The sequence below is a fragment of the Carcharodon carcharias genome, chromosome 9, assembly GCF_017639515.1.
Source record: "Carcharodon carcharias isolate sCarCar2 chromosome 9, sCarCar2.pri, whole genome shotgun sequence".
Taxonomy (NCBI): Eukaryota; Metazoa; Chordata; class Chondrichthyes; order Lamniformes; family Lamnidae; genus Carcharodon; species Carcharodon carcharias.
This window is the reverse complement of record NC_054475.1, coordinates 16702470-16715225: the sequence shown is the minus strand read 5'-3', so window position 1 is coordinate 16715225 and position 12756 is coordinate 16702470. Positions and strand designations below refer to the sequence as shown.

The following is a 12756-nucleotide window of genomic DNA, read 5'->3' as shown; positions in this document are numbered from 1 at the left end:
CCATGGCCACGTAATTAGTGACTGCTGTGAAAAGATGATTCCGGACTTGACGTGAAGGCAGAAGAACAGTGGATCCAGTTTAATGCTGTGCAGTGTCTGTTAGAGTCATGTTGATGTGATAACTCCTAGCATCACAGGCCTTTGGTAATGCAACCCTCCAGTGAACCATTGAGGGCAGGGCTTTAACACAAACAGACCATTTGGTCCAGTCAGTCCCCCTGGATATTAATTCTCCATTGTTGAAGTTGTCTTAACCCGTTGTGCCTCCTTCATTTATTCTTCCTTCCTTCGAAGCCTGTCTAACCCATTTTTAAAGATTTTTGTTAGAATCACTAACTCCGACTGTGCTTTTCACAAATTTTTCTCTGTCCTAAATCTTGTATTTAATTTCATAGCCAAATTCCCTTGTTCTAGATCCTCAGTCACTGCATCAGTCTGTTTCTATCAATTCTGTTATAATTTTAAACACCTCTATCAGGCTGCCCCTTAATCTGCTCTCTTCTAATAAAAACAGCCCTAATTCAGTCCCAATAACACCAGACTTTGCTCCCCACTCCCTTTCCTTAACCTTCAGCAGTTGTTTGCCCAATCACTCCACTGCTGCCCTCTCAGACTCTTTATTTCCTTCCCTCCATGGTGCCTCCCCTCAAAGTCCCCCCTTTCTTAGATTGTGTCTCCGCTCTCCATCCCACCCTCTCCAATCCCTCTCCTTTCCTCATTCCATCTTTTCAATCCTCTTCGCCTTTGCCTATCCTACTCTGTCCAGTCCCCTTCCCCCTAACCCCATACTTTGGCAATCACCGTATCTCTTTTCTCCTTATTGTAACTTGTTCTGAGACGTCTTTGTGCATGTGAAAGGCAAGTCATTGTAGAGCACGTTGGAGGTTTATGAGGAGGAAGGTGCTTGCCTGTCCGGGCTTCCCAAACAAAATGTTTGCTGAGGCTTCTTTCCATGATGACCTTTAGATTGACAGAAGCTCAAGGGAGGGGAATTGATGCACTCTCATGTTCATGCAATTCGTGCCGTGGTTATAATCCACCCATTGCTGGCAGAAGGTGGTCAACACAAAATCTCCATTAAGATCGTGATGTTATTTAGACCACTGAGGTTTCACCAGAGCAAGGCCAAATACAGAATCACCTTTCCCTGTATGGATTGGCACCTCCAGAGCTCCCTGGGTAGCAGTCTAGTTCTCTGAATAGGTTTTTTGGTTTGACTAGGTAAGGACAGTTGATTGCACAGAATACAGGCTGGTCAATGAACAATTGAGATGCGAGGATGGCTGAAATTCCTGACGTTTTGCTCAGTTAACTTTGGGAATCAAAGCATTTCTCGAAAGCTTTTTATCAGGGGCTTAACTGGACGAATAGAGCCTATATAGGGAGAAGGTACATGGGCAGTGGAAGGAGAAGTGGAAGGGTCAAAAGCCTAATGAATGATAGGATGAAGAGTTGTAACCAGTAAGATTTAACTTTCACCTGGGCTTTTTCGGAAAATGCCACGTATAAGTATGTTTCTCTTATTACATCCTTTTCCTGAAGCCTTCAAACACATTCCTCCTGTCTCTCTTTGAAAGACTTAGACACTGCACAGCAGTGATAGCTTCTGAGGATTTAAAGCCTGAATGCATCTTCTAATAACATCTGGCATGGCCTTGTGTGTGCTCCCCCGCATCAGTGTCTATTGTAATGGCTCTGCAATAAGGTAGCCAGATTTCATAGTGCAAATGTGTGATTATGTAAACCAGTGACTAGACTGCCCCTTGATCTTGGTCTCACTGGGGCCAATCTAAAAAGGGAACTAAATAACTGCTGAGATCATAATTCTTTTTCTAAAAGTCTGAAATCACGGTCAGAGTGTCCTGCACTGTGCTATTTTGAGTGCAGTTCCACCTTGTTTGTGATGTTTTAATTATTTTTTTTATGGTTGACTCTTGGGAACGAGAATAACTGGAAAATTCTGCCGCCCTCTTTTAACAAAAGAAAGAGGCCTCTGGACCACAACAAGTAGCCTTGGCACAGATTAAAACATTCTATTTTTCTCATGTTGTGCTTTGGTTTGTCTTCATTTCCTCTTTCATTCCTCTCGCCCTGAATCAGTGAACCATGCCACGTATATAATGGAATGTTTGAAGATAACGATGTTGGCGTCGCTGGGCAGACACACTCACTTGTTCAGTAGGTGGTGGGCACTGCCGACGTGCCCCTGAATTGCTGAAAACCTGCCCTGGGGGGTGGGGGGGCAGCAGTCCCCCTGACTCTGTGACCTTAAACTTGGTGGTGCAGAGTTCAGTGACAGACTCAATCACAGCACAAGCATCGGGAACATAGCCCTGCTGATTTCTGGGTCAGTGTGCCTGAATTCAGAGTATTTTGAGGTCAGAGTCTTCACTGCTCCCAGTGATCTCTAAATCCAGGCAGTTACAAGCTGCACCTTTTGTACTTTAGATTATGCCTCCTTCAGTAACAGCATGGAACATAGGAACAGGAGGAGGCCATTCAGCCTCTCGAGCCTGTTCTGCCATTCAATGAGATCGTGGCTGATTTGTGACCTAACTTCACCTTTGGCCCATATCGTTTAATACCTTTGGACAACAAAAACTGGCCAATCTCAGATTTAAAATTAACAATTGATCCAGCATCAATTGCCATTTGTGGGAGAGAGTTCCAAACTTCTCCCACCCTTTGTGTGTAGAAGTATTCCCTAATTTCACTCCTGAACGGTCTGGCTCCCATTTTTAGACTATAACCCCTAGTCCTAGATTCCATTAGAAATATTTTATCTCTTGATCCAATGTGTTCCCCCTTAGTATCTTCAAAACTTTGATCTGAAAAGTTGGGTACATCCATCAAGCCTGTCCCGCTGCTGTCTCAGTTTAACTCCTTGCTTTTATGTGTCAAACAGCTTATATTGAGGCAATTACAAAAAAAACTTTGGTTCTGTTTGTGCTGAGGATCAATACATTGACACACTGACGATTGATTGATGTCTGAAAGACAGCACCTTTGACAGTGCAGCACTCCATTCTTATTGGATGAAGTGTTAGCCTGGATCATGTGCTCAGGTTTCTGGAGTGGGGTTTGAACCCATGAACTTCTGATTCAAAAACCAGTGTTATCCACTTAAACCAAGCTTATCCTTGTAAGTGGATGAGATGAATTGGGAAGAGGTAGTTAGATGAGGTCGAGCTTGGAGCTTAAAACCTGTAGCTTTTAAGTGGAAAGGACACTGGAAGGAAGTAAAGAGTTTCAACTTTGAGCTTCTGAAAAAGGGTGATTCAGAAGGGGAGACCCAAATCTTCAGCTAGTTTGTGGGTAAACCCACTGCTGATCTGTCATTGAGGCATGTAGATCAGGAGAACCTTGGGTCTGGCTGACTTAACCAGATGGGACTTCAGGATCTGGCCAGGACTCCCTCTCCTGATTGTTGTCTAGTGACCTCCTGGTGGAAGGTGTATGTTCATGGCCTTAGTTGTGATGACCTGCAGTTCAGTATTCCTGTGCTGTCCAGCTGCCTACATGGGGAATTCCCTCTGGTTGAAGCACCAATGGGTGTTTGAAGATCTGTGGAGCTGAAGTGGAGCAAGAGGGTCAGTGAGCACATAGGGAGAAAACTGTCATGAACTGGTGGTGGCTGTAGTTTCACTTAAGTTCCGCTTTCAGAGTTATTACAAATTATTAATACTATCTAGTTGGTGATCTCTTGAAAATGGAAATTAAACTGCTCTAATTTTGTGCACTGTTACAAATTTTCCATCTAATTAACAAGATATTCCACCAAGACGCATTTACTCAATCTCCTAAATTGTTCTGGTTTCTCTGTGCAGAGAATTAATTTAAAGTTTGTCCCAATGCAATTTCACAAAAATGAAACAATTTCCATGACCTTTTTTCACCATGACTGAGATTCCAGCTCAATATCTTAAAACTGCTCAACATCTGGGAGTTTAATTCCCTTAGTTGTGATATATTTAGTGCAGAGCCAGTGATGAATTCCTGACTCTGTCTATCGTAATATAGTCATTAGCCTATTTATGTGAAATGATTTCTAACGACGTGTTGAAACAGGTCAACCAGCCCACTCACGGGATTGTTTTGAGGAAAGTTTAATAGAGTTTGATGCACAGCATTCCTATCCCCATGTTCTTCAAATGTTCCTCAAACTGACTACCCTGGCTTGTTGCAGACTGCATCATTTGACAATGTTATTTGGTGGGGGGGATATAATCACTGAACAACAGAGATACGGTATGATGGGAAGTCAAAATTGGTATATTGCCTGTTATCCTCATTGCAGAATGAAACAGAAGTTTAGTTCTTTTACTGGGGGATTATTTTGCACCCTGAGGCCTGCTCTCCCAATGTGCCATTTTGTCCAAGAACTGCTGCCGGGCCTCAACCAGCGTTGGCAGTGTGACTGGTGCTGGGAAGCATCTGTTTTGTGTCCCCCCCAGCAGGATGGACGGTGGACCCAGTTGCTGACCCTGTCCCTCAGCTACAGGGCTGGGCCTGACTCCCCCTCGTACTGCTGAGAGAGCAGAGACTGCAGGATTGCTCGTCAGCAGAAACTACAGCTGCAGTTCCATGGCACCAGGCGCTGGTCTGTGGACGAAAGTCTCCCTGGAAACATGCCAAAAGCAGACATTGAAATAACTCCATCGTTGTCAGCACTTGTACCAACAGCAACATTTTGCAATACTGGGTTCTGTTGTTAATAGATTTTTACGTTGTAGTCAAGTACGATGCCTCAGTGAGCAGATGTTCTTTATAGTCAGAATTTCTTTCGCAAACTCTGTCAGCTTTAAGCACACATGGTAAGCACATGTAATCACACACTTAAGAGGTGTTCAGGACGATTAAAGGATCTGATTGCGTAGATAGAGAGAAACTATTTCCTCTGCTGGGGGAGGCCAGAATAAGGGGGTGTCTCCTTAAAATAGGAGCCAGGCTGTTCCGGGGTGCTGTTAGGGAGCACTTACTCACACAGAGGGGAGTGGAAATCTGGAACTCTCTACCCAAAGAGAGATGTGGATGCTAGGGGTCAATGAAAAATTTTAAAACTGAGATCGATAGATCCTTGTTGGGTAGGAGGTTTAAGGGATAGGAGATAGGATTAAAGGTGAGTGGAGTTCAGGTACAGAATCACACAGTGCAGAAGAGGCCCTTCGGCCCATCGAGTCTGCACCGACACGTGAGAAACACCTGACTTACCTACCCAACCCCATTTAGCAGCACATGGCCCATAGCCTTGAATGTTATGATGTACCAAGTGCTCATCCAGGTAATTTTTAAAGGATGTGAGGCAACCCGCCTCCACCACCCTCCCAGGCAGCACATTCCAGACCATCACCACCCTCTGGGGAAAAAAAGTTTTTCCTCACATCCCCCCACTAAACTTCCTGCCCCTCACCTTGAACTTGTGTCCCCTCATAACTGACCCTTCAACTAAGGGGAACAGCTGCTCCCTATTCATAAAAGCGAAAAACAACGGATGCTAGAAATTCGAAACAAAAACAAAAATACCTGGAAAAACTCAGCAGGTCTGACAGCATCTGCGGAGAGGAAAACAGTTAACATTTCAAGTCCGTATGACTCTTCACCAGAACTAAGGACAAATGGTAAAGAGGTGAAATATAAGCTGGTTTAAGGGGGGGGTGGGACAAGTAGAGCTGGATAGAGGGCCAGTGATAGGTGGAGATAACCAAAAGATGTCTTGGACAAAAGGACAAAGAGGTGTTGAAGGTGGTGATATTATCTAAGAAATGTGCAAATGGTGACATTAAGGGTAGAAAGCAGGACAAGCAAGGTACAGATAGCCCTAATGGAGTGGGGTGGGGGGAAGGGATCGAAATAGGCTAAAAGGTAGAGATAAAACAATGGATGGAAATACATTTTTTAAAAATGGAAATAGGTGGGAAAAATCTATATAAATTATTGGAAAAGGGGGGGGTCGGAAAGGGGGTGGGGATGGAGCAGAGAGTTCATGATCTAAAATTGTTGAACTCAATATTCAGCCCAGAAGGCTGTAAAGTGCCAAGTCAGAAGATGAGGTGCTGTTCCTCCAGTTTGCGTTGAGCTTCACTGGAACATTGCAGCAAGCCAAGGACAGACATGTGGGCATGAGAGCAGGGTGGAGTGTTGAAATGGCAAGCGACAGGGAGGTCTGGGTCATGCTTGCATACAGAGTCCGCAAGCATGACCCAGACCTCCCTGTCACTTGCCATTTCAACACACCACCCTGTCCGTCCTTGGCCTGCTGCATTGTTCCAGTGAAGCTCAATGCAAACTGGAGGAACAGCACCTCATCTTCCGACTAGGCACTTTTACAGCCTTCCGGACTGAATATTGAGTTCAACAGCTTTAGATCGTGAACTCTCTCCTCCATCCCCAACCCCTTTCCAATCCCCCCTTTTCCAATAATTTATATATATTTTTCTTTTCCCACCTATTTCCATTATTTTTAAATGTATTTCCATCCATTGTTTTATCTCTACCTTTTAGCCTATTTCAGTCCTTCCCCGACCCACCCCCCCCACCCCACTCCACTAGGGCTATCTGTACTTTGCTTGTCCTGCTTTCTACCCTTAATGTCACCCTTAATAACACATTTCTTAGATAATATCACCAGTGTCAACACCTCTTTGTCCTTTTGTCATGACATCTTTTGGCAATCTCCACCTATCACTGGCCCTCTACCCAGCTCTACCTGTCCCGCCCCCCCCCCCCCCCCTTTAAACCAGCTTATATTACACCTCTTTTCTAATTTTCCTTAGTTCTGGTGAAGAGTCATACGGACTCGATACGTTAACAATGTTCCTCTCCACAGATGCTGTCAGACCTGCTACCCATCCACCCTCTCCAAGCCCTTCATAACCTTGTACACCTCGATCAGGTCACCCCTCAGTCTTCTCTGCTCCAACGAAAACAACCCAAGTCTATCCAACCTCTCTTCATAACTTAAATGTTTCATTCCAGGCAACATCCTGGTGAATCTCCTCTGCATCCCCTCCAGTGCAATCACATCCTTCCTATAATGTGGCGACCAGAACTACACACAGTACTCCAGCTGTGGCCTCACCAAGGTTCTATACAACTCCAACATGATTTCCCTACTTTTGTAATCTATGCCTCGATTGATAATGGCAAGTGTCCCATATGCCTTTTTCACCACCCCACTAACATGCCCCTCTGCCTTCAGTGATCTATGGACACACACTCCAAGGTCCCTTTGTTCCTCAGAACTTCCTAGTGTCATGCCGTATGTTATGATGTAATTGAGTGGTGGGACTGAGTCAAGGGGCTGAATGGTCTCATGATCCACTTACACCCACCCCATTTCATGTTTGTACAGAGACCAAATTGTGCAATTATTTATCACAGTTTAGAGGGAATTTTACTCTGTATCTAACCCTGTGCTGTACTTGTCCTGGGAGTGTTTGATGTGGACAGTGTAGAGGGAGCTTTACTCTGTATCTAACCCTGTGCTGTAACTGTCCTGGGAGTGTTTGATGGGGACAGTGTAGAAGGAGCTTTACTCTGTATCTAACCCTGTGCTGTACCTGTCCTGGGAGTGTTTGATGGGGACAGTGTAGAGGGAGCTTTACTCTGTATCTAACCCAGTGCTGTACCTATCCTGGGAGTGTTTGATGGGGACAGTGTAGAGGGAGCTTTACTCTGTATCTAACCCCGTGCTGTACTTGTCCTGGGAGTGTTTGATGTGGACAGTGTAGAGGGAGCTTTACTCTGTATCTAACCCCGTGCTGTACCTGTCCTGGGAGTGTTTGATGTGGACAGTGTAGAGGGAGCTTTACTCTGTATCTAACCCTGTGCTGTACCTGTCCTGGGAGTGTTTGATTGGGACAGTGTAGAGGGAGCTTTACTCTGTATCTAACCCTGTGCTGTACCTGTCCTGGGAGTGTTTGATGGGGACAGTGTAGAGGGAGCTTTACTCTGTATCTAACCCTGTGCTGTACCTGTCCTCGGAGTGTTTGATGAGGACAGTGTAGAGGGAGCTTTACTCTGTATCTAACCCTGTGCTGTACCTGTCCTCGGAGTGTTTGATGATAATTGTCGAGGGCTCCATTTCCAAACATTAACGTTTGTTGAAGGCAAAATCCTATGTTAATGGGAATGTGTGTTGTGACTGAGTGTCCCTGTTCTGCAGGTTATGAAGACCTATCACATGTACAATGCTGACAGCATTAGTGCAGAGGGCAAACTGAAGGAGGCAGAGAAACAGGAGGAGAAACAGATTGGCCGCTCTGTGAAGCAGGAGGATCGTCTGGTCGGACGCTCCCCAGATCCAGCGGCAAACATTCGATTTGAGGAGAAGCACCAGAGACGTAGCTCAGTCCGCAAGATCGAGAAAATGAAAGAGAAGGTTTGGCATTTTAAAATGTTGTCCTCTTTTCCTCCTTTCCCATTCCTCTCTCCCCTTTTCTTCTTCCTCTCCCTCTGTTTTGTCCTAGTGGCTGTTGTTAGTGCATGAACTACAACTGAGAGTGTTAACAGACTCTCCAAGCCTCAATCTCTCCTCAGCATTTTCAGCAAGGTGACTGGAGAGACATCACTTGAAGGAACCCTGGCTGATGCCCCCTGACTCCTCAGCAACTAAAGCTAGTTGTACCATCCTAACCATCAGCGTAACTGAGATGAGAGAACGCGGTCCAGATCGGGGGCCTTGCTTATTCAGTTTGCTGCATTCCACTCGGTGAAAGACCTGTAGAACTGCACTTCAGGTTGGAGTTGTTAATCACTGACTGCACAGTGGGGCACACCCTTTTGAATCTCGTCTCTCTAGTTTTGTTTAAAGCTTTGCAAACCCCGGCTTTAAAATCCCAGCTTCCCATTCCCCCACCTGTGTTGATCATTGGTCACTAAGTTTAGGTTTTTCAATTTTTAAAAAAAATGTATTTGGCCCCTCCCACACGTGCGCTAGAGATTGTTTAACTCTTTCTTGTTTCTGTTTTCTTCCCAGCGTCAGGCAAAATACACAGAGAACAAACTCAAGGCAGTAAAGGCGAGGAACGAGTACATTCTGGCACTGGAGGCCACCAATAGCTCCGTCTTCAAGTACTACATCCATGACCTGTCTGACCTACTCGACGTGAGCACATTATCTGTCCTAACCAGCCTGTCACCTTTCTGCTTAAACTTCTTCAAAGGGACTGAGTGGGTTAAATTTTGAGGTCAGCGTACATAGAATAGGCTTGTATTCCCTTGCTGTTTAGAAGATCAAGGGGTGATCTAATCGAGGTGTTTAAGATGGTGCAAGGATTTGATAGGGTAGATAGAGAGAATATATCTCTTCTTGTGGGGTGGGGTGGGGTGAGGGGGTGGGAGTCCAGAACAAAGGGGGCAGAACCTTTAAAATTCGAGCCAGGCCATTCAGGGGTGATGTCAGAAAGCACTTCTTCACACAAAGGGGAGTGGAAAGCTGGAACTCTCCCCCCTCAAAAAGATGTTGAGGCTGGGGGGGGTCAATTGAACTTTTCTAAATGGAGATTGATAGCTATTAGGTAAGGGTATTAAGGATTAAGGTACCAAGGCATGTAGGTAGTTAAGGTACAGATCAGCCAAGATCTAATGGCTGCCTCCTGTGTCTATTTTCCAAAAGACTCTGATGTTGAAATAATTCGTATTTTAAAAACATATTTTAAAAACAAAGTCATTGTGTTTTATGTTTTCAGAAGAGTGGAAAATGTAAGGGCTGAGGAGCCTGTCTGAAGTACTTCTGTTAACCAGCTCATGGTTAGATAATGACTGCTTGGATGGAGTTGCCCTGGAATCATAGGTGCAGCACAGAAAGAGGTCATTTGGCCCATCGTGCTTGTGCTAGTTCTTTGGTAGAGCGATCCAATTAGTCCCATTCTCCTGCTGCTTCCCCATAAATGTTTTGCCTTCAAATGCTTATCCAATAATTTTGAAATGACAATTGGATCTGCTTCTTCCACCCTTTCAGTGAGTGAGTCCCAGATCCCAACAGCTTGCTGCATAAAAAAAAAAATCTCCTCACTTCACTTCTGGTTCTTTTGCCAATCACCTTCAAGTGTGTCCTCAGGTTACTGGCTCATCTCCCAGTGAAAGCGGATTCCCCTTATTTACTCTCTCAAAACTATTCCTGACTTTGAACACCGTTCTGAAATGTTTTTTAACATTTTACGCTATAAGAAGGGAAACCTCAGTTTCTCTGATCTCTCCACGTATCTGAAGTCCCTCATCCCTGGTAAATCTCTTCTGCATTCTCTCCACGGCCATGCCGTTCTTCCCAAAGTGTGGCATTCAGAATATGTCACGTTATTCTAGCTGAGGCCGAATCTAAAGGTTTAGCACAACTTCTTTACGTTTGTACGCTCTTTCTTTATTCATAAAGCCAAGGATTCCAGATGCTCTTTAACAGCCTTCTCAACTTGTCCTGCCACTTTCAAAGACTTGTGTACGTAGACCACCAGGTTTCTCTCTACCCGCGTACCCTTTTTAAAGTTATACTGCTTAGTTGATATTGCCTGGCCTCATTTCTGCCTATCAAAATGCATCACATCACATCACATCACAGCACGCCCCTCTGTTAAGTTCCAAACTGCCATGTGGCTGCCCACTTTGTCTACATCCTCCTGAAGTTTGATCCTGTGCTCCTTACTGTCTGCGATTGAAATTGTGCTCTGTACCCCCAAGTCGGATCACGAGCGCATATCAGAGAGAGCACCGCCCGTAATCTGAAGAACGGTCTTTTTTAAAATTCTTTCGTGGGATGTGAGTTTGGCTGGCAAAGCCAACGTTTGTTGCCCATCCCTAGATGCCCTTGAACTGAGTGGCTTGCGAGGCCATTTCAGGGGGCAGTTAAGAATCAACCACATTGCTGTGGGTCTGGAGTCACATGTAGGTCAGACCAGGTAAGAATGGCAGATTTCCTTCCCTAAAGGGCATGAGTGAACCAGGTGGGGTTTAACAAAAATTGACAATGATGTCATGGTCACCATTACTGCGACTAGCTTTATATTCCAGATTTAATAATTAAATTCAAATTCCACCAGCTGCCACAATCTCTTTAGTATTCATTGTTCTTCTAGTGATTAGAGTGAAGTCCAATAGGATGCTACTGTCTAAATATAATGTCTTGGACTTAGCACAGGAGAGTATTTAGTATGAAAGAATAGAACATGTCATAAGAGGAGAGTGAGATGGGAGAGATCAGCTTGGGAGGTAGGAGACAATGGAGGAAAGAAGGGAATATCTGTGAGGAGTTAATGGGATGGGGGGAAGCAAGTGGAAAATGGAATAAGGAGAGGAGGCTGACAGAAGTGAAGATATTCTGAGTGTGCAACCCCTTGTTTGGAGTAGATGATGGTTTTGTTTTCAAGACAAGTTTAAAATTGGGAAAATGTGAATGGGAATATTCTAATCTTTATTTTTGGTTTTAGTGCTGTGACCTCGGGTATCATGCTGGTATGAACCGGGCAATGAGGACATTTCTATCGGCAGAGGTCAACGTTGAGCAGTCTAAGCACGAAGGGCTGGAGATCATCGAAAATGCTATCGACAGTCTAGATGCCAGCAATGATAAGCAGCGTCTTATGGAGTTGTACCACACTGTGTTCTGTCTGCCACCAAAGTTCGACTTCCAGCCACACATGGGGGACGGGGTTAGTGTTTCTCTTTTAAATTCCAATATCTGAAGGGTTGTCCAGCACAGTTAGAAGACAATGTGATTCTGTGATGTTAATACACATTCTCAAATTTCTCTTATTGCCCTTGTCAGACCTGTACCCCAGTGTTATACAGTGACAGACCTGTCCCCGCCATTACTGTACCTCAGTGTTATACAGTGACAGACTGTACCCACCAGTACTGTACCTCAGTGTTATACAGTGACAGACCTGTCCCCACCAGTACTGTACCTCAGTGTTATACAGTGACAGACCTGTACCCACCAGTACTGTACCCCAGTGTTAAACAGTGACAGACTGTACCCACCAGTACTGTATCTCAGTGTTATACAGTGACAGACCTGTATCCACCAGTACTGTACCTCAGTGTTATACAGTGACAGACCTGTACCCACCAGTACTGTACCCCAGTGTTACACAGTGACAGACCCGTACCCACCAGTACTGTACCCCAGTGTTACACAGTGACAGACCCGTACCCACCTGTACTGTACCCCAGTGTTACACAGTGACAGACGCGTACCCACCAGTACTGTACCCCAGTGTTATACAGTGACAGACCTGTACCCACCAGTACTGTACCTCAGTGTAAACAGTGACAAAGACAAGAGCAGCAATATCATGGGAACACAATCAACCCCAAATTTCTCTCCCAATCACAGATCATCCTGACTTGGAACTACATTGCCGTTCCTTCACTTTACAGAGTCGTTGAATATTTTTAAGGCGGAGTTAGATCGATTCTTGTTAGGCAAGGGAATCGAGGGTTATCAGGATAGATGGGAATGTGGAATTCGGAACACAAACAATAAGGTGTGATCTTATTCACGGGGCTAAATAGCCTACGTTTGCTCTTATTCTGTATGTTCGTATGGTCCCCTATCCTCCCTGACAGCACTGTGGGTGCACACGGGCTGGAGCCATTCAGGGAGAAGTCCACTACCACCTTCTCAGGGCAGTTGGTGACAGCCAATAAATGCCAGCCTTGCCAACAACACCTACATCATAAGAACTCTTTTTTAAAAGGAGCTACTGCAAAGTCTGTCTGTGTGCTGAATTGTGGACAGTTTTTGTACTATCTGTGTCTGCT

General features: G+C 45.0%; 1 protein-coding gene across 6 annotated transcripts in view; it reads left to right on the top strand.

Moving 5' to 3' along the window:
* The window catches only part of srgap2 (SLIT-ROBO Rho GTPase activating protein 2), a 248300-nt gene that overhangs the window by 188219 nt on the left and 47325 nt on the right, over positions 1 to 12756 (top strand). For all 6 annotated transcript variants that reach the window (XM_041195352.1, XM_041195351.1, XM_041195350.1 and 3 more), the window contains exons 5-7: positions 8165 to 8380; positions 8978 to 9106; positions 11421 to 11642. In XM_041195352.1, the coding sequence (XP_041051286.1) occupies positions 8165 to 8380; positions 8978 to 9106; positions 11421 to 11642 (567 nt within the window). The remainder of the gene's footprint in view (positions 1 to 8164; positions 8381 to 8977; positions 9107 to 11420; positions 11643 to 12756) is intronic.